We start from the raw sequence: 20835 nt of genomic DNA, 5'->3' as shown, positions 1-20835 counted from the left end.
GTATTAACATGGAGAGCATGATCAGCCTCATCAAAAGACTGATTATTATTTAGTTAATTATTTATGTCGGAGCCTCTGATTGTAACAGAGACACTGTTACCATGAGTTACCATATTTAGACAAACTGAAATCTGATCTGACTGGCAGTTACTGGTGGAAAACCATTTCCATACAGGAAGTTATTACTGCAAACTGAAATTATGATTACTTTAAATGATGATTTAAATGATCTTCAAACCCACTGATCAGCATCATCTTCGTGTCTGACCTCCAAAATGGCTGCTAACCAAGGTTATCATCATGAACTGAAACTAACAAAATAATCAAAACTAGATTTAAAAAAACATTTTCAATAACAGAAAAAAAAAATAAAAACGAAGCATTTTAAAAAAAACTAACTGAGACTGTATGTGTATTTACAAAAATAACTCAAACTAAAATTACACAAAAAATGTCTTTGTCAATTTGAGTTTTATTAGACAATACTTTTTCTGACCTTTTTTAATCTTGATCTGACAAATCCCCTATACATATATATCTATATATATATATATATAGATATATATATAGATATGTAGGTATATGTATATAAAACTATAATACTGACACTTAACTAAACTTGCAAATAATAAAAACTAAACAAATCTGCTTTAAAAACTAATTCAAACTACAAAGTACAAACGAAATAAAAAAAAACCTTGCTCCTGACAGATAAACAGATGGTAATCACACACAGTAGGTTTCAGGAGTCACACGCTTTATTGAAGATGTCACCACAAGACCTTTAATTTGGCAATAACAAATAAATAAATAAATAAATAAATAAATGATACAAAGGCAAATAAGGTCAGAAAACAGAACCAGAATTAATGACACTAGTGAGGAAATGCTTTAATAGTCAGGACAGCTGTTTATATGAGTCCATACAGAAAATCCTAGCAGATAGTGTGTAGTGTCAAATACCTGACAGGAGAGAATCAGAAAATGTTAAAGAAGATTATGACAAAATACGCTGTCTCCTCAAAACTAAAACTAATGCTCCGTATCTTAAATAGTTGATGGCATAAACTGCACTGAAGCTAAAGCTGAACTCAGACAAGGTATGGATATGAATACAAGACCCCAACTGCAATGAAATCACAGGGCAAACACTGAGCATACAGTGGTGTGTTATCATACAGTTTATCTACCACAGCAACATCATGACATGCTGATCTCAAAACAGGGCAGCTATCACTGTGTATTCAACACATCTCAGAGTCTGATACATCACAACTTTAAAGGGTTCAGATTTTTTCAAATCTAGCTTAATACAATACTCACATGCCACATAGAACACTGGCCCTGGACTGATCCCTTCTTAACATGAGATAGCAGACATAGGGGACAGTAACCATTATGTGCAAAAAAAAAAATTAACTCAAGCTAATGTGAGGGTATAGAAATTTGAGTTAGCCAAATCAAGCTACCAGCTATCGATTTTCCAGAGAAACAATAAACGTATGAGATGACATTTTAAGCTTCATTCTCTTCATGCATCTGGGTAGCGAGGGTCCAAGCTGTAGCATCCACAGAGCATGTTTGATGCCACTAAATGTAAATCTACTAAAGAGCAATGAGGACTCTCTCCTGCTCCTGTCATTCACTTCTATAGCTTTGCTTTAATGGCTGACCTCAGCCTGTGGTAATGACTGATAGGCTATTTTATCAAATAAGATGCGGACAAGGTAGTTTGACAAACAATCACAAACTCATGCTATTGCTTCACCTTTGATCTTGCATCATAATTTTTTAAAGAAATACGACTCTGGAGGTTTGTCCATCTCATTAAATTATATTTTTGTTGCGCAAGAAGCAAAGCAACAAAGACACAATCATTTAACCATCTGCCTGGTTTTGTGCTAACATCAGACTTGGTGAGGAATTACATATTAATATTTCAAATACATTATTACTTTATTTGGGTTCAGTTCAGGTAAGGGGAAACATTAACTGATAGGAAACTGTCTTCTACACAACACTGGCAATATACCTACACCACACAGTCAGGATAAAGAAAGCCACTTAATTTAGCTAATTCAGTTTGATCCTCTGTAGCTTACTTTATACTGTAATACAAAATACAAATACAAATGTGATGCTAAACTGAAACTGCTGCCATTAACATGGTTTGATTTCACCATGACAATTAATATCCCCTTTCTGAATTGACTTGAATGCACCTTTACTCCACAGCTGAACTGCGTCTAGTTTACAGGGTAAACCAGTGAGTGAGCTCGTGCTGGAGCTAGAAGCCAAACTATAGTAAGCCCTGACTAACTGAGGAATGAAGGATGGGTTAGCATACACTCATACACACATGCACACAATGCGCACAAAAGCCGTCTCCTAGAAAACATGGCAGACTTCCAATGTCAAATAGTCATGGTGACACGATATATATATTAGAAACCTTTTACAAATAAAAACTTTAAGATTTATAAGCACTGCTCAATTCATAAATATAGGCAGCAAAAATACAATACATCTCTTTCTAGGAATCAAGACAGGACATAAAAATATGTAAAAATCTTCACTTGACATTAGGGTTAGAATATCTGATTCGTTCAGGAGTGCTCAAGTTTTTTGCTATAACAGCAGAGCCACAGATAGATAGAGTCTATAGAGATTTAAAAAAGTGTCTGGACTCGACTATATGCACCATGCTAATACACAGAAAACTAAAACATTCTGGCTGTAAATGTTGTAATAACATCCATAAAACCACCATGGTGTCTGTTTTTAAAGGTGTTCAGACTGAATGTGGATTTTTGCCTCAAGTTTATTCATTTGACAGCTGTGATGTTTTTATGGTCTGTTTATTCGACCCAAACAGCGAACATAGACATTAGCTGGAAGGTAGCTATCAATTGAGACGTTAGCACAAAGCTAGCTAGCTATGTACAGTAGCTGGAAGCTAGTCTGGTGTAGGCAGACTTTTCTCCACAGCGCTGTGTCAGTGCTGGAGCAAGGTCTGACTTCACCCATTATCAGTGTGCTATAGGCTATATGGGGAAATATGCTTTGGCTTGTTTGCATTTCTTTAAGTCAATCACAATTGTCTTGGGCAGTGTTGAGTCGAGGATGCGGCAATGGTACTCCTGTAAAACAGTGTCGGAGGGACCTTCATTATGGATCATCATTTAAATAGCTAAGAGATAACGCTACAAAAAACAGCAAAGATATATGTCAACTGTGTGATTGCACAATAGAAATCCTCTTTAAAACTTGCCATTTTCAGCATGTAGGTTGTTAGTTACGAGGTTGTCATTTCCCGTAGCGACAGGGATTTTAAAAACAATGACAGGCACGGGAAGCAGAAAGGGAGGAGAATGCCGCCTACATCCAATAAGTCAGACTAGCTGGAAGCTATTTAACTATATATGTTAGCTGGAAGCTAGCTAGCAACAACTGATTGTGCTGAGAGTGAATATGACCCCATTCCCTTTGCATTCAATCTGAAAACACAGGCCATATTTTCTCTGGTATCCACAGTGGACTCTTTTTTTGCAATTTTTGTCACCAGTAGTGGTGACATATTTCTTCAGAAGCTAATGATTGCTGCCTTGACAAATGAGTACTTCTGCTTGCTGTTCCAATAGTATGATGAAGAGCAGCAAACAGAGTTGACCAAAACTAATGTTATATTAAGTTCCTAGCTGATGAAAGTTATTGATTTAAAAGTAGGCTACGGTTCAACTTGTGCCATTGTTGGTTTTGTGTAGGACATCAACAGCTTTTGTCAAAAATGTCCATGCTGCGTGCTGTATGCCTTATATTCCGAGGAGAGAGTAAAGAAAATGAGGATTGCTTGCAGCTTTGAGATTGAAATATTTTCAAAATATTTGAAATAGTTATTTGTTCTTTCCACTTGTTGATAAGAAGCCCACAAAACTGAACTCTATCTGGGTTACAACCAACCAAAGAAGAGGCAAAAGTTAGTATGTGCAACTGTGACCCAAATGATGTTCAGTTAGCAGATAGCGCTGTTTAGCCAACATGGCTGAGACAGAAACCTGGGACATCCAAACTCCTCTGATTAATGGCTCATTATAACATTTCATTACGGCAGTGATTTTCAAAGTCTGGGTTGGCCCCTTTAAAATACATAAATTGTCATTTGAACACAACATGCTAAATTATTTTTGCATTTACCTTCTCAAATCTCTGTAATGCATAGCTAGTATTTCAAAATACACATATGCTTTTAAAGAAGTCACTTTAAAATATATTAAAATCTGAAATTAAAATGCGACTGCCCAGAAAAGGTTTGAAAATCACTGCATCACAGTCAATCATAATTACAAAAATCAATCAATATCAATAGTGCCATAAGTTATTAACATCTAGCTAACAAAGTGCTGTAAATATTAAATATTAAATATTAAAGAATACAGCAGATTTTGACATGTGCTTCCTGATTTTACATAAAATATTGGCTCACATGTCAAAAACTACGGTATTATTGTGGTTGCAATTTTATACGCAATTATTATTGTTGTACACCTCCTAGGAAAGTGCCTCAGAAGTCCACAGAAGTTAATATATATTAGGAAAATGTTTAAACAGTTCCATTGCGTCATACAGTCATACTCTTTCAGACAGCATGCATAAAAACACTTTGACTTTGAAAAAAGGATTTGTCTACTTTCCAGCCAAACTAGGTAAATGATCTTAATCTGTGAAACCAAGCTTACTGAAAGAAGCAGCCCTCTTCTCTTCTAATGTGGCATCCCACAGAAAACAGACTCATAGACCCACTGGCTCTAACCCACAGTTTGGACAGACACTGCAGGAGACTTCTGCTGCTGACAGACAGGAATGTGTGAGTTTTTAAGGACAAAGTAAGGAATAAACAAAGGTGTGGGACTTCATTTTGGCTTTTAAATGGCTGTCGTTGCTCAATCCTTCTTCTGATTGGCTAATAGGGAGGCCTCCCATCGTTGCGCCATGGCGTTCTGTCGTTGAGGCACCGAAGAGAGGGAAGGGGGGAACTGGAGGGAGGGGGAGATTCAGCTAAACCACTGGAACCAAGGATGGATGGATGGATGGATGGATGGATGATCATATTGGATAATCGATGGATTTTGAAAAAGAAGAATGAACACAGGATGGGACAGTTGGAGGAATTATTGGGCAGATGGATGCAGGATTGATGGGTAGATGAAAAAATTAGCTGAATAATGAATATATTTGCTAAATTGTGAACTAATGAATTAAAAAATTAATCAGTCCAACTGATTAACAAATCAGAAAGTTCACAATTAATAAAGGTAACAAATGAGTGAATGAGTAAAGGAAGAAATCAATTATCCAACATGGAAATCTCAAAAGAAAATTATGTTATGTACTGATACATGACGCAATTCAACAAAATAAAATCAGTTTAACAGTGCACTGTCCAAAAGTCTTTATATTGAATGTTTGTATCAGGAATAATGGAGTGAATATTACTTATTATTTATCAGTATTTATATAAACAATGGCAGTCGGCAATTTATTAGGAACACCTAGCTATTGTAATTAATGCAGTCTAACACAACAGTCCTGCAGTAGACCCTGTACTTACAACTGTAATTATTTTGGAGGATGTAGATTGTGTTGCTGTTGAACTATATTACATTTGGTTATATGAGGTGTTTCTGTTATTTAGCTTACCCCCCTTGGCTATGTTCACACTACTACGTTTTCATTGCAAAGCAGCTTTTTTAAACAAAAACTATCCCTGTCCACACCTGAAAACACATACGTACATTACCATTCACCTACACTGAGCATGTGCAAGCCAGTGTAAACAGGAAGCAGCTTGTCTACTCTGCAGTTGGTTAGTTACAGTAAATCCTCTGAATGAGGAACAGTAAAGAAAGTTGTAGCATTAAGACAACAAGGTCAGTAACACTGTAATTCATTATCATGTTGTATTCACCACTGGTAGTTGAGGCTGATGAGAGCCAATCAGGAGAGACCGTGGTTGTTTATGTCATCGTTTCCAAAGGTCTCAGTTTCTGTCAGTCAAGATACAACACGACCCCAGAGTTTTCAAAATAAAACGGGTCTGGCAGAGTTTCTGAAAGTCTCAGTTTTCAGTGTTCAATAACTCCGGAGTAGTGTGGAAGGCAGGAGGAAACGTACCAAAAGAGATGAGTTTTAAAGCGTAGTAGTGTGGCTGTAGCCTAAGACTTGTCAGTGCCTGGTCCCCTAATGAAGAAGCATCTAAGCACCACTTTATAGGGTAAGGTCAAGACCACTTTATTATAGAGAGAAACCCAACAGTTCCCACAGTGAGCAACACTCAGAGTAGGGGAAACCTAGGTGAATTCTTCCTGCAGAGCTCTTTCTTGGTCATATGACCAGGTTTCTAATAAGCTTTTTACATGTACACACATGCATGACAAAAGACTACAGGGGAAGTAACAGCCTACCAGGGGTTATTAAGGCGAGAACTACACAGAGTGTCTTTGTATTTAAAGTAATTCAACTAACACTGAAACTAGCACAGAGTATCCTCCAGACATGTCTGCATCTTCTGTCACTGATACAGTTAGAATAAGTAAACAATGGTTCCAACATAAGAGAAATCTGATTAAAGACCTGCCGCATGTGTTCACAGATTTCATGTTACTACACTGCATGTAGATGTTAATCTCCAGTTACCTGCGTAACTTGGTTACTTCCGTGCATGTTAACACAATGTATGGCTAAATGAATGAATAACAGAATGTGAGCTTGAGAGAGAGAGAATCTCTAAAGACGGAAAAGCCTGGAGATAAGTCAAAGCTACATGTGTGAGGGCGATAACATGTCTGCAGCACATTGTTTACATTGTAACAGTCTGTCACTTTGCCTACATAATTTTTTTCAGTTTTAGCCAAAGGGATTTTTGTCTATTGTGTTTACTATTGTCTGGAATCTTCTAAATAAAGCAAGTCTTGCTCAGGGAAGCAGAGGTTCAACACAGCTATTGGACAGATGGCCAGTACTTTTAAAACTCATGTACATGTAAGCTATAGAGTTGGACTCCATACCAAGACTGCATCAGGCAACTCTGTTTCCAGATAGACTGATGTGTGTTGTGGATAGGGCTGCTTATATAACTTCCTCTATACCAGTTTTATCAAATTCATTTTAACAGAAAGAAAATTACAATACACATTATTGTATACATTTTAGTTTTAGTTTTGTTTTTAAGCTCAGTCTCTTTAAACATTGTGTAAATGAACAGCCAATCACCAGCTTTATTAGATCTTGGTCCAAGTTGCATGCTGATTGGTTCACTGACGCAGATTTACTCATTTACTCCTCAGGTTTCAAAATATGAGGCATTTTTTGATCCTTGATAGTATCAAACTTATTTGGTCGGTCCATAAAAGTATCAAGGTTCTATACCCAGCCCTAGGTGTGTATGTGTGTGTGTATGTTAGCCAACCTTGTGGTCACAAGACAAACTGGATCGTTCCATTTTGCGGGTTCTGGAGGGGGACGAAGGCGAGGAGACACATCTGTCTGAAACCTCTGGCACTAGTGTATGAAGTGAAATGAAGGACACAAAAAGACCATTTGATTACACTGGGAAAAATACTTATTATATTATAGAAACCAAAACTCAAAAAAACTCATTCTGCCCAGCTCTGTACCTGGTATTCACTGAAGGTACAACACACCATCATCTGAAAGTGAGTTATCTGAGTACAGCTACACCCAATTCATTTTCAGTATTTAGACATGTGGACAATACGTACCGTTGTAACTGATGCTATCATTCAGGCCTGGAGACACCAGCACTGTGTCGTACCTCTCTCTCCCTCTCCTCCACTCCTCCTCTCTTCTCCTCCTCCACATCTCCTCCCTCTGCCTCCTCCACTCTTCCTCCCTCTGCCTCACCATCCTGATCTCCTGCTCCACAAGCGACTGGCTGCTGAGGGAGCGCAGCTTAAAAAACGGATTGGACGAGAAAGTGCTCTCCTGTGTTTCCATGGCCACGGGGGCAGAGCTCAGGCAGAACTCGGAAGCACTGCGAATGATCAGGTTGGAGGTTTCTACTACAATGACGTTGGCGGAGGGCACCACGTCCAGGCTCGTCGGCCAATCGGAGAGACCTCCGATTGCAGAGGAGAGTAGGCGGTTCCTAGAGGCAGAGCCGGAGGAGTCGGGCTCCAGGATGATGACGTTGTTGGCGGTCATTTCATGGTAGACGGATCGGGGAAGGGAAGAGGAGCAGGAAGGGGAAGGAGAGATGGACAGAGTAGGAGTGCGGCAGGCAGGAGGTCGGGGTGGAGATCGTCCCGTCTGCAGGGTGGATGGTCTGAAACACATGAGGTCCAGTTTTGGCTCAATCTTTTTTCCCAGTCGACAGAAACAATGAAACATCCATAGATTGTTTTTCAATCCTGTTACAGTGGAAGAAATTAAGTTTATATCTACAGCTATTTAGATTTTATTTTTGATATTTCATATTTGTAAAGCTGCACTAATAAAATTGTTACATTAACAATGGATTACATCAACAACTCACCAACTCTGTACTGTACCTCTCTGCTCTGCAGAGTGTTTTAGCTTTTTTAGTTTATTCTTTTGTTTTTTTGGCCTGAACAACTTGTTAACAGACACAACTGTCTGTTTTCAGGAAAAAAAAAGCTCTGATAGACTGTTGGTGAGTAGCTGTGAACATGGTGGAGCATGTAGCAGCTTAAAAACTCTCTATGGTTAGAGCTGAAAGGAGAGTGAATACTGGACCAGACACACAACTTCATAGAAATGCTAATATTGTTCCATTTGTGCTGGATTTTCACATGTCCCATTATTGTGGACATGATATCTCAGTTCAAACGTACAGCTAGTGTTCAGATGGTGATGCATCCTCCCCCCCATTCCTCCTCTCAACCTGCTCCATCCCCACATTCCTCTACACTCCATCATGCAAAACCTATCTATACATTTAATGCATTTACTGCACCACAAAGGTGATCCTGCTGAACGTCTGGTTCTTCACTGTCACAAGCCTTGAGAGCCATATACGGTCCTACAGAGCTCATGTGATAGGATGGTAGTTCATTTTACCTGGGTATAGTCAGGCCCTGTGCAATCAGCCCCCTCTCCCTGCGGTGCCTTTCCTCTCTCTCCAGAGTCAGTCGGATCTCTCTCTCCACAGCGGTCTCTGGCTCCTCCAGGGGGCTGCGGTAAGATGAGTCATCCAGGCCTGAGTCCTCCGAACTTGGGGACACGGTGGAGGACAGGGGGGGCTCCCTGGGCACGGGTGGATGAATCTCCCTTTGAAAGGACAGGAGGAATCCCAACTTAAGTTAAGATAAGCTAACACTAAAAGACCAACAAGGGCTAACAGTTGTGTTTCCTTTTCATTGTTTGAAGAGAATTTTTGACGTTGTTTTGTTATGGTTCTACCAGGTGACTAGTAACATCCAGTCATATTCATGCAGGTTATCATGTGCCAGAAGAAGAAGCAGATATGGTCTTTTGCAGCTATTTCTGTCCTTTCTATTCAAATCTTAAATGTCCATATAACATGATGGAAACTTAACAACGTCAAAAATTCCTCTTAAAACAATTGTGAAAAGGAAACACAACTGTTAGCCCTTGTTGCGTCTTTTAGTGTTAGCTTATCTTAACTAAGTTGGGATTCCTCTGTCCTTTCAAAGGAGATTCATTTCCCACCTTGCACCAGGAGCCCCCCCTGTCCTCACCGTCTCCCAAGTTCGGAGGACTCAGCCTGATGACTATCTTACCGCAGCCCCTGGAGGAGCCAGAGACCGTGTGGAGAGAGAGATCCGACTGACTCTGGAGAGAGAGGAAAAGGCACCGCAGGGAGAGGGGGCTGATTTGCACAGGGCCTGACTCATACCCAGGTAAAATGAACTACCATCACTATCACATGCAGCCTCGTAGACCGTTATATGGCTCTCAAGGCTTGTGACAGTGAAGAACCCAGACAGTTCAGTCAGATCACACTTTGTGGTGCAGTAAATGCGTTAAATGTATAGATAGGTTTTGCATGATGGAGTGTTACAGGAATGTGGGGATGGAGCAGGTTGGAGGAGGAACTGGGGGGGAGGATGCACACCATCTAACACTAGCTGTACGTTTGAATGAGATAGTCATGTCCACAATAATGGGACATGTTGAAAAATCAGCACAAAATGGAACAATATTAGCATTTCGTATGAAGTTGTGTTCTGGTCAGTATTTCACTCTCCTTTCAGCTCTAACCATAAGAGTTTTAAGCTGCTACATGCTCCACCATGTTCACAGCCTACTCACCAACAGTCTATCAGAGCGTTTTTTTTCTTCTGAAACAGACAGTTGTGTCTGTTACGATTGTTTCAGGCAAAAAAACCAAAAGAATAAAACTAAAAAAGCTTAAAACCACTCTGCAGAGCAGAGAGTACGAGTACAAGTGGTGAGTTGGTGATGGTAATCCATTGTTAATGTAACAGTTTTTATTAGTGCAGCTTACAAATATGAAATATCAAAATAAAAATCCCTAATAGCTGTATGATATAAAACTTAATTTCTATCCACTGTAACAGATTTGAAAAACAATCTATGGATGTTTCATTGTTCTGTCGACTGGGAAAAAAGATTGAGCCAAACTGGACCTTCATGTGTTTCAGACGCATCCACACCGCAGACGGACCGATCTCCCACCCCCCGACCTCCTTGCCTGCCGCATCTCTACTCTGTCCATCTCTCCTTCCCTTCCTGCTCCTCTCCTTCCCCGATCCGTCTACCATGAAAATTGAACCGCCAACAACGTCATCATCTGGAGCCCGAACTCCTCCCGGCTTCTGCCTCTGGAACGCGCCTACTCTTCCTCTTGCAATCGGAGGTCTCTCCGAACTTTGGCCGACGAGCCTGGAGTGGTGCCTCCGCCAAACGTCATTGTATAGAAAACCTCCAACCTGCATCATGTCGCAGTGCTTCCGAGTTTTGCCTTTGAGCTCTGCCCGTGGCCATGGAAACACAGCGAGAGCACTTTTCTCGTCAATCCGTTTTTTAAGCTGCGCTCCTCAGCAGCCAGTCGCTTGTTGGAGCAGGAGATAGATCAGGATGGTGAGAGAGGGAGAAGAGTGGAAGGAGGGAGGGAGGAGGTGGGGAGGAGAAGAGAGAGGAGTGGAGGAGAGGGAGAGAGAGGTACGACACCAGTGGCTGTGTCTCAGGCCTGAATGATTAAGATCAGTTAACAAGCGGTACGGTATTGTCCACATGTTCTAAATTACTGGAAAATGAATTTGGGTGTAGGCTGTACTCAGATAACTCCACTTTCAGATGATGGTGTGTGTACCTTCATGAATACCAGTACAGAGCGTGGCAGAATGAGTTTTTTTTGAGTTTTGGTTCTATAATTATATATAATATTTTCCCAGTGTAATCAAATGGTCTTTTTGTGTCCTTCATTTCACCTTCATACACTAGTGCCAGAGGTTTCAGACAGATGTGTCTCCTCGCCTTCGTCCCCTCCAGAACCGCAAAATGGAACGATCCAGTTTTGTCTTGTTGACCAACAAGGTGCTTAACATAACACACACACATACCACACCTAGGGGCTGGGTATAGAACTTGATACTTTTATGGACCGACCAAATAAGTTTGATACTATCAAGGCATCAAAAAATGCCTCATATTTTGAAACCTGAGAGTAAATGAGAAAATCTGCGTCAGTGAACCAATCAGCATGCTAAGCTTGGACCAAGATCTAATAAAGCTGGTGATTGGCTGTTCATTTACACAATGTTTAAAAGAGACTGAGCTTAAAAACAAAAACTAAAACTAAAATGATATACAATAATGTGATTGTAATTTTCTTTCTGTTAAAATGAAATTTATAAATGGTATAGAGGAAGTTATATAAGCAGCTCCTATCCACAAACGCACATCAGTCTATCTGGAACAGAGTTGCCTGATGCGTCTTGGTAATGGAGTGCCACACTCTATAGTTACATGCACATGAGTTTTAAAAGTACTGGCCATCTGTCCAATAGCTGTGTTGTAACCTCTGCTTCCTGAGCAAACTTGTTTACTTATTTAAGAGATCCAGAAATAGTAAACAAAATAGACAAAAATCGCCTTGTGCTAAAACTGAAAAAAAATTAATGTAGGCAAAGTGACAGACTGTTACAATGTAAACAACGTGCTGCAGACATGTTATCGCCCTCACACAAGTAGCTTTGACTATCTCCAGGCTGTTCTCCGTCTTTAGAGATTCTCTCTCTCTTCAACTCGAATTCTGTATCATTCATTTAGAGCCATACATTGTGTTAACATGCACGGAAGAACCAATTAACGCAGGTACTTGGAGATTAACATCTACATGCAGTGTAGTAACATGAAATCTGTGAACACATCGGGCAGGTCTTTACTCAAAAGATTCTCTTATGTTGGAACCATTGTTTACTTTTCTAAACTGTATCAAGTGGACAGAAGATGCACAGACATGTCTGGAGGATACTCTGTGCTAGTTTCAGTGTTAGTTGAATTAACTTTAAATACAAAGACACTCTGTGTAGTTCTCCCTTGTAATAACCCCTGGTAGGCTGTTACTCCTCCTGTAGTTCTTTTGTCATGCATGTGTGTACATGTAAAAAGCTTATTAGAAACCTGGTTCATTATGACCAAGAAAAAGCTCTGGCAGGAAGAATTTCCACCTAGGTTTCCCCTTACTCTGAAGTGTTGCTCACTGTGGGAAACTGTTGGGTTTCTCTCTATAATAAAAGTGGTCTTGACCTTCCCTATAAAGTGGTGCTTAGATGCTTCTTCATTAGGGGACCAGGCAACTGACAAGTCTTAGGCTACAGCCACACTACTTACGTTTTAAAACTCATCTCTTTTGGTACGTTTCCTCCTGCCTTCCACACTACTCGGGAGTTATTTGACACTGAAAAACTGAGACTTTCAGAAACTCTGGCCAGACCCGTTTTATTTTGAAAAACTCTGGGGTTGTGTTGTACTTGACTGACAGAAACTGAGACCTTTGGAAACGATGACATAAAACAACCACGGTCTCTCCTGATTGGCTCTCATCAGCCTCAACTACCAGTGGTGAATACAACATGATAATGAATTACAGTGCTTACTGAACCTTGTTGTCTTAATGCTACAACTTTCTTTACTGTTCCTCATTCAGAGGATTTACTGTAACTAACAACTGCAGAGTAGACAAATCTGCTTCCTGTTTACACTGGCTTGCACATGCTCAGTGTAGGTGAATGGTAATGTACGTATGTGTTTTCAGGTGTGGACAGGGATAGTTTTTGTTTAAAAAAGCTGCTTTGCAATGAAAACGTAGTAGTGTGAACATAGCCAAGGGGGGTAAGTAAATAACAGAAACACCTCATATAACCAAATGTAATATAGTTCAACAGCAACACAATCTACATCCTCAAAATAATTACAGTTGTAAGTACAGGGTCTACTGCAGGACTGTTGTGTTAGACTGCATTAAATACAATAGCTAGGTGTTCCTAAATAAATTCGCCGACTGCCATTGTTTTATAAAATACTGATAAATAATAGTAATATTCACTCCATTATTCCTGATACAAACATTCAATATAAAGACTTTTGGACAGTGGCACTGTTAAACTGATTTTATTTTTGTTGAATTGCGTCATGTATCAGTACATAACATAATTTTTTGGAGATTTCCATGTTGGATAATTGATTTCTTCCTTACTCATTCACTCATTTGTTACTTTATTAATTGTGAACTTTCTGATTTGTTAATCAGTGACTGATTAATTTTTAATTCATTAGTTCAGCAATTTAGCAAATATATTCATTATTCAGCTAATTTTTTCATCTACCCATCATACTGCATCCATCTGCCCAATAATTCCTCCAACTGTCCCGTCTGTTTCATTCTTCTTTTTCAAAATCCATCGATTTCCATTATTATGATCATCCATCCATACCATCCATCCATCTTGTTCCAGTGGTTTGCTGAATCTCCCCCCTCCTCCAGTTCCCCCTTCCCTCTCTTCGTGCTCAACGACAGAACGCATGGCGCAACGATGGAGCCTCCCTATTACCAATCAGAAGAAGGATTGAGGCAACGACAGCCATTTAAAAGCCAAAATGAAGTCCCACACCTTTGTTTATTCCTCTTACTTTGTCCTTAAAACTCACACATTCCTGTCTGTCAGGCAGCAGAAGGCTCCTGCAGTGTCTGTCCAAACTGTGGTTAGAGCCAGTGGGTCTATGAGTCTGTTTTCTGTGGGATGCCACATTAGAAGAGAAGAGGCTGCTTCTTTCAGTAAGCTTGGTTTCACAGATTAAAGATCATTTACCTAGTTTGGCTGGAATAGTAGACAAATCCTTTTTTCAAAGTCAAAGTGTTTTTATGCATGCTGTCTGAAAAAGATGACTGTATGACGCAATGGAACGTTTAACATTTTCCTAATATATATTAACTTCTGTGACTTCTGAGGCACTTTCCTGGGAGGTGTACAACAATAATAATTGCGTATAAAATTGCAACCACAATAATACCGTAGTTTTTGACATGTGAGCCAAATTTTTATGTAAAATCAGGAAGCACATGTCAAAATCTGCTGTATTTTTTAATATTTAATATTTAATATTTACAGCACTTTGTTAGCTAGATGTTAATAACTTATGGCACTATTGATATTGATTGATTTTTGTAATTATGATTGACTGTGATGCAGTGATTTTTCAAACCTTTTCTGGGCAGTCGCATTTTAATTTCAGATTTTAATATATTTTAAAGTGACTTCTTTAAAAGCAAGTGTGTATTTTGAAATACTAGCTATGCATTACAGAGATTTGAGAAGGTAAATGCAAAAATAATTTAGCATGTTGTGTTCAAATGACAATTTAATGTATTTTAAAGGGGCAACCCAGACTTTGAAAATCACTGCCGTAATGAAATGTTATAATGAGCCATTAATCAGAGGAGTTTGGATGTCCCAGGTTTCTGTCTCAGCCATGTTGGCTAAACAAGCGCTATCTGCTAACTGAACATCATTTGGGTCACAGTTGCAACATACTAACTTTTGCCTCTTTCTTTGGTTGGTTGTAACCCAGATAGAGTTCAGTTTTGTGGGCTTCTTATCAACAAGTGGAAAGAACAAATAACTATTTCAAATATTTTGAAAATATTTCAATCTCAAAGCTGCAAGCAATCCTCATTTTCTTTACTCTCTCCTCGGAATATAAGGCATACAGCACACAGCATGGACATTTTTGACCAAAGCTGTTGATGTCCTACACAAAATCAACAATGGCACAAGTTGAACCGTTAGCCCACTTTTAAATCAATAACTTTCATTCAGCTAGGAACTAATATAACATTATTTTGGTCAACTCTGGTTGCTGCTCTTCATCAATACTATTGAACAGCAAGCAGAAGTACTCATTTGTCAAGGCAGCAATCATTAGCTTCTGAAGAAATATGTCACCACTACTGGTGACAAAAAATTGCAAAAAAAGAGTCCACTGTGGATTACCAGAGAAATATGGCCTGTGTTTTCAGATTGAATGCAAAGGGAATGGGGTCATATTCACTCTCAGCACAATCAGTTGTTGCTAGCTAGTTCCAGCTAACATATATAGTTAAAAAGCTTCCAGCTAGTCTGACTTATGGATGTAGGCGGCATTCTCCTCCCTTTCTGCTTCCCGTGCCTGTCATTGTTTAAAATCCCTGTCGCTACGGGAAATGACAACCTCGAAAACTAACAACCTACATGCTGAAAATGGCAAGTTTTAAAAGAGATTTCTATTGTGCATCACACAGTTGACATATATCTTTGCTGTTTTTTGTAGCGTTATCTCTTAGCTATTTAAATGATAGATCATAATGAAGGTCCCTCCACACTGTTTTACAGGAGTACCATTGCCGCATCCTCGACTCAACACTGCCCAAGACAATTGTGATTGACTTAAAGAAATGCAAACAAGCCAAAGCAATATTCCCATAAGCCTATAGCACACTGATAATGGGTGAAGTCAGACCTTGCTCCAGCACTAACACAGCGTTGGAGAAAAAGTCTGCTACACCAGACTAGCTTCCAGCTACTGTACATAGCTAGCTAGCTTTGTGCTAACGTCTCAATTGATAGCTACCTTCCAGCTAATGTCTTATGTTCGCTGTTTGGGTCGAATTAAACAGACCATAAAAACATCACAGCTGTCAAATGAATAAACTTGAGGCAAAAAATCCACATTTCAGTCTGAACACCTTTAAAAACAGACACCATGGTGGTTTTATGGATGTTTTAACAACATTTACAGCCAGAATGTTTTAGTTTTCTGTGTATTAGCATGGTGCATATAGTCGAGTCCAGACACTTTTTTAAATCTCTATAGGACTCTATCTATCTGTGGCTCTGCTGTGTATAGCAAAAAACTTGAGCACTCCTGAAAATCAGATATTCTAACCCTAATGTCAAGTGAAGATTTTTACATATTTTTATGTCCTGTCTGATTCCTAGAAAGAGATGTATTGTATTTTTGCTGCCTATATTTATGAATTGAGCAGTGCTTATAAATCTTAAAGTTTTTATTTGTAAAAGGTTTCTAATATATATATCGTGTCACCATGACTATTTGACATTGGAAGTCTGCCATGTTTTCTAGGAGACGGCTTTTGTGCGCAGTGTGCATGTGTGTATGAGTGTATGCTAACCCATCCTTCATTCCTCAGTTGTCAGGGCTTACTATAGTTTGGCGTTCTAGCTCCAGCACGAGCTCACTCACTGGTTTACCCTGTAAACTAGACGCAGTTCAGCTGTGAGTAAAGGTGCATTCAAGTCAATTCAGAAAGGGGATATAATTGTCATGGGAAATCAAACCATGTTAATGGCAGCAGTTTCAGTTTAGCATCACATTTGTATTTGTATTTTGTATTACAGTATAAAGTAAGCTACAGAGGATCAAACTGAATTAGCTAAATTAAGTGGCTTTCTTTATCCTGACTGTTGGGTGTAGGTATATTTGCCATGTGTTGTGTAGAAGACAGTTTCCTATCAGTTAATGTTTCCCCTTACCTGAACTGAACCCAAATAAAGTAATAATGTATTTGAATATTAATATGTAATTCCTCACCAAGTCTGATGTTAGCACAAAACCAGGCAGATGGTTAAATGATTGTGTCTTTGTTGCTTTGCTTCTTGCGCAACAAAATATAATTTTAATGAGATGGACAGAACCTCCAGAGTCGTATTTCTTTAAAAAATTATGATGCAAGATCAAAGGTGAAGCAATAGCATGAGTTTGTGATTGTTTGTCAAACTACCTTGTCCGGCATCTTATTTGATAAAATAGCCTATCAGTCGATTACCACAGGCTGAGGTCAGCCATTAAAGCAAAGCTATAGAAGTGAATGACAGGAGCAGGAGAGAGTCCTCATTGCTCTTAGTAGATAACATTTAGTGGCATCAAACATGCTCTGTGGATGCTACAGCTTGGACCCTCGCTACCCAGATGCATGAAGAGAATGAAGCTTAAAATGTCATCTCATACGTTTATTGTTTCTCTGGAAAATCGATAGCTTGGTAGCTTGATTTGGCTAACTCAAATTTCTATACCCTCAACATTAGCTTGAGTTAATTTTTTTTTTGCAATAATGGTTATGTCCCCTATGTCTGCTATCTCATGTTAAGAAGGGATCAGTCCAGGGCCAGTGTTCTATTGTGCATGTGAGTATTGTATTAAGCTAGATTTGAAAAATCTGAAACCCTTTTAAAGTTGTATGTATCAGACTCTGAGATGTGTTGAATACACAGTGATAGCTGCCCTGTTTTGAGATCAGCATGTCATGATGTTGCTGTGGTAGATAAACTGTATGATAACACACCACTGTGATGCTCAGTGTTTGCCCTGTGATTTCATGCAGTTGGGGTCTTGATTCATATCCATACCTTGTCTGAGTTCAGGCTTTAGCTTCAGTGCAGTTTTATGCCATCCAACTATTTAAGATACGGACATTAGTTTTTAGTTTTGAGGAGACAGCGTATTTTGTCATAATTCTTCTTTTAACAATTTTCTGATTCTCTCCTGTCTGCGTATGTTGACAGCACAACACTATCTGCCTAGGATTTTCTGTATGGACTCATATTAAACAGCTGTCCTGACTATTAAAGCATATTCCTCACTAGTGTCATTAATTCTGGTTCTGTTTTCTGACCCTATATTTGCCTTTGAATGTTGATCATTTATTTATTTATGTTATATTTGTTATTGCCAAGATTAAAGTCTTTGTGGTGACATCTTCATAAAGCGTGTACTCCATGAAAGACCTACTTGTGTGTGATAACCGATCTGTTTATCGCTGTCAGGAGCAAGGTTTTTTTTATTCGGCTTGTACTTTGTAGTTTGAATTAGTTTTTAAAGCAGATTTTTGTTTAGTTTTGTATTGATTTTGTGCAAGTTAAGTTAAGTGTCAGTATTATAGTTTTATATACAATACCTACTATCTATATCTAATATATATTTATTACGTTATTATATGTTAGGGATTTTGTAGATCAAGCATTAGGTGAACAAGTATTGGTCTAATAACTCATTTGGACAAAGATTTTACTTAGGTGTAATTTTAGTTTGAGATTATTTTTGTAAATACCCATACAGTCAGCTTTGCAGTTAGTTTTTTTTTGGTTTCTTTAAAATGCTCTGTTTTTTATTTATTTTTTCTGTTAATTGAAATGGTTTTTTTAATCTATTTATGCATTATTTGTTAGTTCCCCCCCCCACCCCCCCCCCCCCCCCCCACCCCCTGTATTTGATGATAACCTTGCGTTAGCAAACCCATTTTGGAGGATCCAGCCACGAACGAGGTAGATGCTAGATGCAGTGGTCGTTATGAAGATCATTTATACAATTCATTACAGTATATAATATATTTCGTTTGCAGTATAACTTCCTGTATGGAAATGGTTTTCCCACAGTTAAACTGCCCAGTCAGGAATCAGAATTTCGTTTGGCTAAGATATGGCTAACATCATGGTAACAGTGTCTCTGTTAACAATATCAGAGGCTCCCGACATAAATAATATAACTAATAATTAAGATCAGTCCTTTTGAATGAGTGATCATGAGCTCACTCATTGTTAATACTACATCAGAATTAGAATCTAATGAACAACTGCTGCATGTTAATTAAATTAAACCTTACTCTAACAAGTCACTTGTAGTTTAACTTATATGATCTAGTGTCTGTGTTCTTTTAAAAGATTGTCTTGACTGATGTTCTTGTATCCTTTTTGAGAAAATATTAAAGTGAAAGCGTGTAACTTTGAGAGCAAGAAATAAAATAAATCTTTCTCTTTACAAAATGAAAAATAGAAAAAATGATCATAATAAAAGAAACTCTTCCTCAGTTTCAATTGCATGTCACGGGTTTCTTCAAACAACCCGTCTGTGTGGACCAGGATGTCATAGTGGCTAATGTTAGCTAAAAAGTAGGTCAGTATGCATGTGTAATTAATGTCAATATGTTAAAGCAATGATCGATCCTGCAAACTAGAATCTTACCTCTGAGGCTGTGAATTGACCCCCCTGCTCTGCCACAGAACAAGTGTAGTCTGAGGTCTGGTGGCCTGACAAAAATCGCAGGGCCTAAAAAAAACCTGATGTTAATAGCTGTTGTCTTTTGTCTGCTACCCCTCTCATCTGTGACAGCTGGACAGAACTAGGACACTGTAGAAAGATTTTAGAAAAGCAAAAATGAAACTTGTAAAGTGTGTGTGTGTGTGGGGGTGGGGTGGGTAAATTATGGCCCTTGTGTTTAGCATCATAACAAAAAGTATTTTTTAAATATTCTTAAAAAAACAAAACAAAAAAAGACAACTGTGACACAGAATTTTGTTGTCAGACTATTCATTTAAAACTCCAAAGACACCGTGAAGATAATTAGTTATGTCCACACGTCCCTTCGATAGGAACAGACATTGAGGCCGTGCTAAATGAAGGAAGCTCTGGCAGGTGAAGTGGAGGCTGAAGCAGCAGCTTGATCAAGCAGCACACAACAAACACCAGCTGCTTCATGTTAGGTTGGACTGACCCCGCCTCCTTCACACCTCATCTGCTTACAGCACACACACACACCACCACACACCACACCACACACACACACACACACACACACACACACACACACACACACACGACACAGACATTGTCATTAGTGTGGGCATCGAGATGACTCATAACTTAAAAGAACATGCTGAAAAACAAAAAATGTAAATGTATTAACTTCATGTACTAAATCAATTAACATGGCAGGCACCCCAAGACAAAGGTTGCTGAGCGTTGATTCTGGCACAAGTGAGTCTGTAAACATACAGTATGTCTGTTGCACATCAGGCATTTTGCACAGGTGGTTTAAATAGTACATCACATGAATTTAATGTTCATGTCCGTGTTGTTTCATCACTGTCCACACTATCACATATGAGCTGGACCATCGTTAATATTGTATGATGTGTTTCCTACAATGACACAAAACACAAAAACATGGCACAAAAAACAGTTCAGTTCAGACAACTGCTGTTGTCAAACATCTCAACTCAAGGTCCACTTATTTGCTTGGTTTGGATCTTTTTTTGACTGAAAAACACCCAGTCTGGCATCAGTAAATTAAGTTTGGCTCGCTGTCTGTGGAACTGTAGCTGTTCAAGCTGTTGGAGCGCTTGTGGCCGATAGCTACAGGTCCATGCCACATGACTGCAACCATGTTTCCTGCCTCCTCACTCTTGACAATCACATAAAAACAAGGAATGTATAGAACAGACGTGCTGGCTCACCAGAGATGTGTTGGAACATTTT

General features: G+C 38.9%; 1 protein-coding gene across 1 annotated transcript in view; it reads right to left on the bottom strand.

The window, feature by feature from the left end:
* Positions 1 to 756: 756 nt before the first annotated feature.
* LOC111233942 overlaps positions 757 to 20835 on the bottom strand; it is a 21652-nt gene continuing 1573 nt past the window's right edge. Inside the window, exons 3-6 of the mRNA XM_022761871.1 lie at positions 9097 to 9306; positions 7779 to 8341; positions 7466 to 7557; positions 757 to 5033 (exon numbers count right to left, since the gene is read on the bottom strand). Coding sequence (XP_022617592.1) covers positions 4941 to 5033; positions 7466 to 7557; positions 7779 to 8341; positions 9097 to 9306 — 958 coding nt within the window. The 3' untranslated portion in view covers positions 757 to 4940. The remainder of the gene's footprint in view (positions 5034 to 7465; positions 7558 to 7778; positions 8342 to 9096; positions 9307 to 20835) is intronic.

The sequence above is a fragment of the Seriola dumerili genome, unplaced genomic scaffold (genome assembly GCF_002260705.1).
Source record: "Seriola dumerili isolate Sdu_G_001 unplaced genomic scaffold, Sdu_1.0 BDQW01000432.1, whole genome shotgun sequence".
Classification (NCBI taxonomy): Eukaryota; Metazoa; Chordata; class Actinopteri; order Carangiformes; family Carangidae; genus Seriola; species Seriola dumerili.
This window is presented reverse-complemented; position numbering and strand designations above follow the sequence as displayed.